This window comes from Salmo salar, chromosome 16 (assembly GCF_965601325.2).
Source record: "Salmo salar chromosome 16, fSalSal1, whole genome shotgun sequence".
NCBI lineage: Eukaryota > Metazoa > Chordata > Actinopteri > Salmoniformes > Salmonidae > Salmo > Salmo salar.
The window spans coordinates 18,575,500-18,586,782 of NC_138306.1; the positions used below are offsets into that span (position 1 = coordinate 18,575,500).

An 11,283-nucleotide genomic window follows, 5' to 3' on the forward strand; every position below is an offset into this window, starting at 1 on the left:
TTGTTATTGAGTATTTCTCCTGTGCCAAGAACCCTGTGCTTGGACAATAAAAGGCCACAGTAAAATGTGCAGTTTTGTCATAAAACACAATGCCACGGATGTCTCAAGATTTGAGGGAGCGTGCAATTGGCATGCTGACTGCAGTAATGTCCACCAGAGCTGTTGCCAGATAGTTGAATGTTAATTTCTTTACAATAAGCCGCCTCCAATGTCATTTTAGGGAATTTGGCAGTACGTCCAACCAGCCTTACAACCACAGGCCACGTGTAACCACGCCAACCCAGGGCCTCCACATCTGGCTGCTTCAGCTGTGGGATCATCTGAGAGCAGTCACCCGGACATATGATGAAACTGTGGGTTTGCACAACTGAAGAATTTCTACACAAATGGTCAGAAACCGTCTCAGGGAAGCTCATCTGCGTGCTCGTCGTCCTCACCAGATGGCAGAAAGCATGTATGGCTTCGTGTGGGCGAGCGGTTTGCTGATATCAACGTTGTAAACAGAGTGCTCCGTGGTGGTGGGGTTATGGTATGGACAGGTATAAGCTACAGACAACGAATACAATTGCATTTTATCGATTTCCATTTGAATGCACAGATATACTGTGGCGAGATCCTGAGGCCCATTGTCATGCCATCGCCTCATGTTTCAGCATCATAATGCACAGCCCCATGTCGCAAGGATGTGTACAAAATTCCTGGAAGCTGAAAATGTCCAAGTTCTTCCTTGGCCTGCATACTCACCAGACAATGTCACCCATTCAGCCCGTTTGGGATGCTTTGGGCGACAGCACGTTCCAGTTCCCGCCAATATCCAAACTTCGCACAGCCATTGAAGAAGAGTGGAACAACATTCCACAGGCCACAATCAGCAGCCTGATCAACTCTACAAGTCAAGCAGCATGAGACAAATGGTGGTCACACCCGATACTGACTGGTTTTCTGATCCACGCTCCTACCTTTTTTAAAAAGGTATCTGTGACCAACAGATGCATATCTGTATTCCCAGTCATGTGAAATCCATAGATTAGGGTGAATGTATTTCAATTGACTGATTTCCTTATTTGAACTGTAACTCAGTAAACTTTGAAATTGTTGAATGTTGCATTTATATTTTTGTTCAGTGTATATAAAACAGTTCAACATCAAACATGAAAGTTTGTTGGTGATGTAGACACCAAGGAACTTGAAACTCTCGACTCGCTCTTTTCTTCATGCGGATAGGATTTGGGCCTTGTCTGGGAGCAACATTATATCCTTTGCGTCAGACTCATTAAAGAAAAAATATTTTCATCCAGTTCGAGGTGAGTAATCGCTGTTCTGATATCTAGAAGCTCTTTTCGGTCATAAGAGACGGTAGCATCAACATTATGCAGAAAATAAGTTATAAACAATGCATAAAAACACACAAAATTGGTTAGGAGCCCGTAAAACGGCAGCCATCCCCATTCTTGCAATAATAGAGCAAACAACGTAATTATCACAGTACTAGTCAAAAATGTAGACACATCTACTCATTCAAGGGTTTTTTACTATTTTCTACATTGTAGAATAATAGTGAAGACACAAAACTATGAACAAATGGACAAATGTAGTGACCAAAAAAGTGTTAAACAAATCAAAATATATTTTATATTTGAGATTCTTCAAAGTAGCCACCCTTTGCCTTGATTCTCTCAACCAGCTTGAAGGAGTTCCCACATATGCTGAGCACTTGTTGGCTGCTTTTCATTCACTCTGCTGTCCAACTCATCCCAAACCATCTCAATTGGTTTGAGGTCGGGTGATTGTGGAGGCCAGGTCATCTGATGCAGCACTCCATCACTCTCCTTCTTGGTCAAATAGCCTTTACGCAGCCTGGAGGTGTGTTTTGGGTTATTATCCCACTAAGCGCAAACCAGATAGGATGCCGTATTGCTGCAGAATGCTGTGGTAGCCATGCTGGTTAAGTGTGCCTTGAATTCTAAATAAATCACAGACAGTGTCACCAGCAATGTACCCATACACCATCACACCTCCTCCTCCATGCTTCATGGTGGGAACCACAAAATGGATTACGTTCAAACGGCTCTCCTGTGAAGTAGTGACCCGCGACATACGCCTGAAACGGGTCACAAATGATCGGCTCAAACGCATTAAGAAGGAAAGAAATTCCACAAATCAACTTTTCACAAGGCACACCTGTTAATTGAAATGCATTCCAGGTGACTACCTCATGAAGCTGGTTGAGAAAATGCCAAGAGTGTGCAAAGCTGTCATCAAGGCAAAGAGTGGGTACTTTGAAGAATCTCAAATCTCAAATTTATTTTGATTTATTTAACCCTTTTTTGGTTACTACATGATTCCATATGTGTTATTTTATAGTTTTGATGTCTTCACTATTATTCTACAATGTAGAAAATATTTTAAAAAGAAAAATACTGGAATGAGTAGGTGTGTCCAAACCTTTGACTGGTACTGTATATATATTTTTAAAACGACCAGAAATGTTCAGGAATTTAACGGATCCAATTCTGTTCGGATCTCAATTTTGGGATCCAATAAGACCTCTACTCCAAATATATAGTATTTGTTATAATTTATTTTCCTGAGCCTTCTTGTTGCAGCCTTATGACCACACCTGGGATGAAGAGGACAAAGTAAGTACTGCTAGCTGAATTCAGAACAAGCATTAGCTGTATGTCAAGCAAAGTTAGAAAGTGCTTTGCTAAAGTCTATGAGCCTTCAAGGAGTGCCTGCTCAAATTGAACAAACTGTATATGAAGTCAACTACTTAGGATCGATAGGATCAACAATGATACGCTCTTATAGAACATATGTTTGTGACTCACTGACACTGGGTTAAAATGTCACGTTTCTGAGAATCTCGCAAGTTGGCCTTTAATAGGGTGTTTTCTGCTCAATGTACTGTGTGGGAGGTAGAACAATACAAATATTGAATAACATGACTGTACATGTTTTATTTCTTATACAAGAGAAGTTTCAATCATACATTGATCGGTTTCAGCCATGACTTTTTGGATCCCATGGATGAGTTTTGAATCATGGAACTGCTCCTTAAAGGATAAGTTTACCCAAATCCAGAATCTCCCAAGTGATTCCATACATTGAAAATAGATCAGTGGGGTTTGCCCTCTCCCTCCTCTCTCTCCCTTTTTATTTTTTATTTTATTTCACCTTTATTTAACCAGGTAGGCCAGTTGAGAAGTTCTCATTTAAAGCTGCGACCTGGCCAAGATAAAGCAAAGCAGTGGGACAAAAACGACAACAGAGTTACACATGGGATAAACAAATGTAGTGCTGTACTGAAAAAAATGGTCACGTGGCATTGCTGGATGCAGGCCTGCTCTGCTCCTTTGCCAGCCTGATTCTTGAAGTTCAAGGTGTTCTTATTGTGTTATTAGCATTGTACCATATAATGTAGACATACAGTATAGGCCTAGGTGCTCCACAGGATAGCATATGTGCCTTATGTATTTATGACGGGGGTGGACAATAGACATTGTGTCACCTTATATTGCAGAACAGAATATCCAAAAAAACACTGTGATATATAAACATAGGCTATATGGTGTTTTGAGCTAATGTCAAAACATAAAACCCACTAATATCCCCATTCATAAAGGTTTAAGAGAAGCGATCATTCAGTAAAGTAAAGTTTGGCTTCTTACTCATTAGGTAACTGTCCATTTGTCCCATCTGGAACAGTGGTGCGTCTCCAATTCGTTTTTGGAATATGGATAAATGTTTCCAGGACACCAGAGTTAATCTGGGCAGCAATATCCCTGTGGTCTCAAAAGCAAACTAACTGCTTTTTATCATAATTATGTTCCTCCATTTCTATAAGAATTGTAGTTACATATTCAAATGATCTGCAGCACAAACATTCCTCATTCGCAGCATTGGAGCGCAATTGCCACAATTACACCACCAGTCAGTCCGTGATGATCCTGAGGATGGTTGGGGCTGTGGTCCAGCTACTGCTGCGGCTTCGATGGCTAAAGCAGCAGCGGCCATCTGAAGCTCAATTTGCCTCAATTCTTCGGCCGAATACTCGGTTCGACAACACCATGGGCACCTCTCCAGTAGTTTTCTTCATCACTCACAAGTTTTTGTTGTCAGACATATTTGTAGGTTGTTGTTTACTTTGTATAACTAATGTGTAACGTTGTCTTCATTTCTGCGCCAAAAAAGTGCATCTGTCAATAAGGGCATACAGTGCAATTTCTACTTAGTAGGGATTCCCCCCGAGAGCGCACATGTGGCAGTTGGCTACATAAAATAATTATGTAAAATAATTGCAAATGTTTTAGGTGGAGAAGTACACATTTCCTGACTCAAAACAAATAGCTCATTCGGCCGTACGCCTTCAATAAAACAACGAATTTGTCCACACTTCGCAGATTTGTGAATCATGAATTCACTGGCAACAGAGCAGAGCGAGGCCTGCATCCATCAAAACCACGAGTCACGTGACCTACAGGGAGAGAGAGGGGGAGAGGGCAAACTCCACTGAACTAGTGTCAATGTATGGAATACACTTGGGAGTTTCTGGATTTTGGGCAAACTTCTCCTTTAATGAATATTCTTTCACTATGCATTCAGAATAGATCAAACATTCATAACTACATCACATTCAGGTTATCTAACTCCATACAGTCATTCAGGCAAACTATGCAGTATTTACATAGTAGTCTACTCAATGCAATCACTACACAAGTTAAATGATTAAATGGTTTTCTGAGTTTGTTTTGCTGAGTCTTTGCAAAAACATCTGCTCAGTAAGGATAAATAATTATGTCCCTAAGCAAATCGGTATATATAAAGATTACATAGGAAAGCTCTACTTATTGTAACCCATAGTTTTTGGTGAATGAGAGAAAAAAAAACATGAGGTATCCAAAGAATCCTAATGATCCAGCATCATATACTAACATATAACCTATAACTTTGGTTTAAACGCAGCCAAAAATAAAACATAAAATTACCCACTTATCCACCGAAAATTTGGTAATAAAGAGAAACATTACATGATTATGTGTAATAATGTCATAAGCTTGTCGATGTATCCAAAAAATGAACTCCCAGCCCCATCTTGTGGAATGATATAATACTATGAAATCAATAAATGGCAAACAAATGTGTATCTGTGTATAAGATGTGTATAATATATGTACATCTCTGCCCCGTTGTTAAGTGGTTGCTACTGTTGTTGTTCCATCCACACCCAGAAACTGACTACAGCGGTTCTAAACAAAGCCTATGAAGCATAGTGTAACTTAGCACTGACATTCACACTTTCACAAATTAGATTTTGTAACCATAGCACCATGTACATTTCAAGGAGGATCCAGTGTGTTTTGAAGAACTCCGAGCCCTCAGAAGTGAGTTCTGTCCAGGTCCTGGCTGGTGGTGGTGGTGGGCTAAGCGTCTGGGTAGACCAGGAAGCCTGAGAAGGTGGTGTAGCGTCCCTGGTTGCTGTAGACGGCGTAGCGCTCGTCCTGCTGGCTGTAGAGCCACACGTTGTCCCCCCTATGCAGCGACAGCAGCAAACTCTGGCTCTGCATCTCCCTCCTCCTGGACGTATCCTCGTCAAACACCATGGCCTGCACCTCGCCGTGGCCTGTCATCAGCTTGACTGACACTGCCCTGCGCGGGTGCTTCCCCACAGTGAAGGCAAAGTAGTAGGCACCAGGGTAGCGGCAGGTGAAGCGGCCCGACGTCTTGTTAAAGTGCCCTCCAATGTTGACGTATTCCACATCAAAGGTCAGAGGCTCCTTCTCCTGGTGCCCGCCACCATTCTCCCCCAGGACCGGGGATGTCCTGGCCACGGAGAACGCAGAGCGAGGCTCCACAGGGGCCTCAGCACTACCACTCCAGCCGTACCTATGGTCTCCAGGAGGGGGACAGTTGGAGTTGGCGTCGGGCTGCCCTGACAGGGATAGGTGGTTATTGAGATAGCCAGTGGCGGAGATGTCGGGGTACACCAGGTAACCGGTGAAGGTGATGTAAGGTCCAGCATTGCTGTATAGAGCATACTGAGGACTGTCCTGCAGCATCAGCCACACTGTGTCCATGGCCCTCAGGCTGATCATGACACTTTGACTCTGGACCTTCCTCCCTTTCTTTTTGTAATCGTCATAGGCTATAGCCTGCACCTCCTGCCCATTCTTCACCAGTATGACAGACAACATCTTCTTGGGATATTTCCCCAACGTGAAGGACAAGTAATAGGCCCCAGGGATTCTGCAGCGGAAGTGGCCCGTGTCTGGGTTGAAATCACTCCCTGTGTTGACAAGGAGCTTGTTGAAGGTCACAGCCTTCTGAGTGCCTCCCAGGATGCTATTGGTCCGCGTGGCTGAAAAGGCGGAGCGGAGGCCAGTCATCACGGGAGCCACATGGAGGGGTGTGACCGACCCCAGGAAGTTGAAAATGCCCAGTAGACAGGCCATGCGCCAGGGATTGCTACATGGTGCCACCTCAACTAGGAGAGATAAACAACAGAGTAAAAATATCTCACTTTCTTCAAAAACAACCTACACAGTTCTATTTATACCCTGGCTGTTCTATTCTGTGTTTGCTTCAGACAACTTTTGTCAATGTAACAATGTAGTTTTGTTTATTTGTGTTTTTATGTAAATAAAATAAATAAACAAAGCTACATTGTTACAATGACAAAAGATGTCTGAAGCAAACACAGAATAGAACAGCCAGGGTATAAATAGAACTGTGTAGGTTGTTTTTGAAGAAAGTTTTGCTCATTTGAAAAGATAGATTTTCTAAGGGTTGTAGGATTTTGGGCAAAAAAGTTTCCTTACTGCACAGCATTTCACACCTGTACAATGTAAACATTTTTCGTTTCATTTTTTCAATGTTAAAAAAGTAAAGGTTACCAGGCCGAATCGAATATGGGCCAATGCAAGCAACATGTGTGTTATGGGCTAAGATTGTGCAATGTGTCATTGTGTGATGGGCTGGTTGAAATACTATATGAGTGGGTTAGGAAGTCTGGTTGAGCCCTGTCAGGACAAATCCCGCTCCTCAAATCAGATGCCCTGTGGAAGCAACAGCCCCTCTAATTCAGCTGGTATTGTCTGTTCTCTCTGTGCACTGAGAAAAAGTACTAGATTAGACCCTGGTTCATCTGTTCCTGTGTGCCCGGACAATGGAACATTTGGAAGGGGGGCAAGGTGGAGCAGGGAAGGGATTTTTTTAATTTTCTTCTATGAAGCCCTTCGACACGGTGGACAATTGGTCGACGAAAGATCACAGTGTGACCATGGGAGGGATAGGTTGGGGGTCAATTTGGGGAACAAGCATCAATACTTTATCATTATGTTAAACATAATTTATATATGATATATCATGTATATCTTTTTTTTATCCTGATTAGACTGTTATAAAAGGCACTGTTGAAATCTTGAAGTGAGTTGTCATTTCAGGTCCTAAGCAGGTATTTCACCAGCTTGCTATAATGAATTGATGTTCTCTCTTTGTGTTCTTTCTAACCTGTGGATAGAGCTCTGGTAAATTCATAGTGCAAGGTTGAAAGGGTGGGGAGTTCCCATCCCAGCTTGAATAAGTTATGGCTTCACTCATGAATTAAGCCTGTTTAATGGATCATTTGACATCCTCTAAAACAGTGGTTCCAAAACTTTTTATAGTCCCGTACCCCTACAAACATTCAACCTCCAGCTGCGTACCCCCTCTAGCGCCAAGGTCAGCGCACTCTCAAATGTTGTTTTTTTGCCATCATTATAAGCCTGCCACACACGCACTATACGATACATTTATTAAACATAAGAATGAGTGTGAGTTTTTGTCACAACCCGGCTCGTGGGAAGTGACAAAGAGCTCTTATAGGACCAGGGCACAAATAATAATATAATAATAATCAATCCTTTTGCTCTTTATTTAACCATCTTACATATAAAACCTTATTTGTTCATCGAGAATTGTGAATAGCTCACCACAGGTTAATGAGAAGGGTGTGCTTGAAAGGATGCACGTAACTCTGCAATGTTGGGTTGCATTGGAGAGAGTCTCAGTCTTAAATTATTTTCCACACACAGTCTGTGCCTGTATTTAGTTTTCATGCTAGTGAGGGCCGAGAATCCACTCTCACATAGGTACGTGGTTGCAAAGGGCATCAGTGTCTTAACAGCGTGATTTGCCAAGGCAGGATACTCTGAGCGCACCCCAATCCAGAAATCTGGCAGTGGCTTCTGATTAAATTCAATTTTCACAGAGCTGCTTCTTGCAATTTCGATGAAGCTCTCTTGTTCAGATATCGGTAAGTGGACTGGAGGCAGGGCATGAAAGGGATAACGAATCCAGTTGTTTGTGTCATCCGTTTCGGGGAAAGTACCTGCGTAATTGCACACCCAACTCACTCAGGTGCTTCGCTATATCACATTTGACATTGTCGGTAAGCTTGAGTTCATTAACACACAAAAAATCATACAATGATGGAATGTCCTGTGTGCTGTCCTTGTTAATGCAGACAGAGAAGAGCTCCAACTTCTTAATCATAGCCTCAATTTTGCCCTGCACATTGAATATAGTCCATGTAATCCTAGATTCAGATAATTCAGGCGAGAAAAAACATCACCCAGATAGGCCAGTCGTGTGAGAAATCATCATGCAAGCGGTCAGCCAAGTGAAAATTATGGTCAGTAAAGAAAACTTTAAGCTCGTCTCTCAATTTAAAAAAAGAGTGGATGCTGCAGTGTACCCAAGTGGTGTCGGGAGCAACTTATTGCACACGCGTTACCACTCCACTATGTCTCCCTGTCATGGCTTTTGTGCCATCAGTACAGATACCAACATGAGCAGCAGCTACGTTTGGCTACATACGGACCGTTAGTGGAATTCCCGCGAGAGAATAACGGTTAATGTGATTGAATGTTAACTACTTGACTAGGCTACCTGTATTTGACATTGTGTTGTTATTTCGCTGAACACTAGATGGTTTAATTTTATTTTTGGCAGTGAAATGAGGCTACTCAGGCGAGAAAAAAACCTCACCCGAATATAAATGGATTGTTTGAAAATGTGAATAATTTTTGTACTTTTTAATTTGGCATACACAATGGAATTGTGCATAACCCTGGGGGTACACGTACTCGAGTTTGGGAAGTTTTATTACTTATTTATATATATTTTTTACATTTATTTAACTAGGCAAGTCAGTTAAGAATAAATTGTTATTTACAATGACGACCTACCGGGGAACAGGGCAGAACAACTTGTTCTGCTTGTTCAAGGGCAGAACAACAAATTTGTACCTTATCAGCTCAGGGATTCAATCCAGCAACCTTTTGGTTACTGGCCCAATGCTCTAACCACTAGGCTACCTGCCGCCCCAGGAATACCTGCTCTAAAACATTCCATTAGCATTCATCAAATGTGTTGGAACTGAGTATAAGAATATAAACAGTAGACCTATCTCACTCAAGATATGAACACAGAATAAATATATTTTTAAATGAGTTTCCTTAATTTTTTTCTAAAACATTTTTATCAAATGTTTTACTTTAAATGACAAAATCTCCCAAAATACCAGAGATCCCAATCATATGCTGTACAGCTGCTCTTGCACTAAATGAGCAGAAAACCGGCACCTAGTAAATAAAATATACTGTACATTAACATCAGTAATTACAGGCTTATAACCAGAGATTTTTAACATTGTTATTTTCATATGTCTACCACTGTTGCTTGTAATGTTAATTCCTAAACACTGTTATAAAAGATGTGAGTTTCAATGTGTTAAACTATTTGAAAGCTCTGCTGAGAGAACAAAACAGTGAGTTGGCAAAAGAGGCAATTTTTATCAACTGCCATAATGTAAAACTCAAAATCCAGAAGTCAAACTTTGTTCTTCTATTTAACGATATGGAAACATTTAGCTCACAAAACCAGGACAGAAAAATACCAATACCAATTCTCACTAAATGTAATCCATAAAATGGTCCTTTGGAAGATTGTTGACAAATATTTGACATTTCTTTCTAAAGGTACAATTATTGAAATCAAAAAACAGGTCATATTACAAAGCAAGCGGTAAAGCTTCATATGACACACATATTTTTGCTTTGTAGCACCTACAGATTAAACATTATTGAGTCTTACAGGAGGCCTGGGTAAGGCCAAAATGTCATAAATATGGCAACTTTGATAAATATTTTCTCAATTATGCTTTTAGATACAAATGTTAAATATATGTCAACAATCCTTCATCCAAAGGACTATTCTATAGTTTCATTTTCATAACAATCCCCAAAATAATGGTCTTTTTTTTGTCCTGGTTTCGTGAGGAATCACTCATTTTAAAATATGGCAATCAAAATAATATCATAACAATTCAAATTATTTGAATGAGGTCAGATTTAGTTAGGATTCTTACAGATTTCAACAGCAACAATCCCATAGCTCTTACCTCTCACAAGCCATCTCACAAAATCTTATAATTTCTGTACTGGAACACATGTAATTCTCAGCTCTACATCTTCAGTCTGTAATTGACCTGATAGCTTATGGCAGAGAAATACATCTCTATAGAGTGTGGGTCCTACCTGTTCTCATGTGCTGGTACAGAGTGTGCATGCCTGTAGTCAGCTGGTCACCTTCTCTCTAGTCAGCCTTCTCTCTAGTCAGCCTTTTCAATGGGACCCGTGGAGCTCCAAGAGGTGGAGCTCCACGGGTCCCATTGTACAATGCTGATCCCTGCATCCTGATCTGGTCCGGTAGTTTACCATTGAGGGGAGGAAATACACAGGTTTGTTTAGTCTCATGAGGGAACAGAACAGCTAGTTCACTGTGTTCTGTTTATAATCCTTAAAAGCAACAAAAGCAAGTCCTTCTACATCTGCATTGCTTGCTGTTTGGGGTTTTAGGCTGGGTTTCTGTAAAGCACTTTGTGACATGGGCTGATGTAAAAAGGGCTTTATAAATATATTTGATTGATTGATTGGTTGGTTGTAAATTATAGAGCACCACATGCACAATGCATTGCTCATATCATAGGCCTCTCAGAAATAGATGTACAAAATAATTGTGAAACCCATGTAGGCCAGACATTTAGAAAATTAAAATAAAATCATATAGCCCTTTCGATTGCCCCCTTACCAAGAAATTATTAACATTTCGAAATTGATCAAGGGACAGTGTGCCTGTGTGATGGGTCCAAAGCCTACCTATGTCTATTTCACAGCAACAGTAAGACTAACATGAAACAAAATTAATCACAGATGTTTACACAAACATCACTGACTTTAAGAT

At 41.0% G+C, this 11,283-nt stretch overlaps 1 protein-coding gene across 1 annotated transcript; it reads right to left on the reverse strand.

Moving 5' to 3' along the window:
• Positions 1-5,291: 5,291 nt before the first annotated feature.
• Positions 5,292-10,665, reverse strand: c1qtnf13 (C1q and TNF related 13). Its single transcript, XM_082962591.1, has 2 exons — positions 10,578-10,665; positions 5,292-6,484 (listed from the first exon to the last, which is right to left on the reverse strand). Exons 1-2 carry the CDS (start codon positions 10,606-10,608, stop codon positions 5,424-5,426), a joined length of 1,092 nt encoding a protein of 363 aa, XP_082818717.1. The 5' UTR covers positions 10,609-10,665; the 3' UTR covers positions 5,292-5,423.
• Between the last annotated feature and the right edge of the window lie 618 nt (positions 10,666-11,283).

Coding starts and splice junctions, on each gene's coding strand:
- c1qtnf13 (XM_082962591.1), bottom strand. CDS start 10,608: ATGCACACTCTGTACCAGCACATGAGAACAG. Junction 6,485..10,577: donor GTACCAGCACATGAGAACAG/GTAGGACCCACA, acceptor TATCTCTCCTAG/TTGAGGTGGCACCATGTAGC.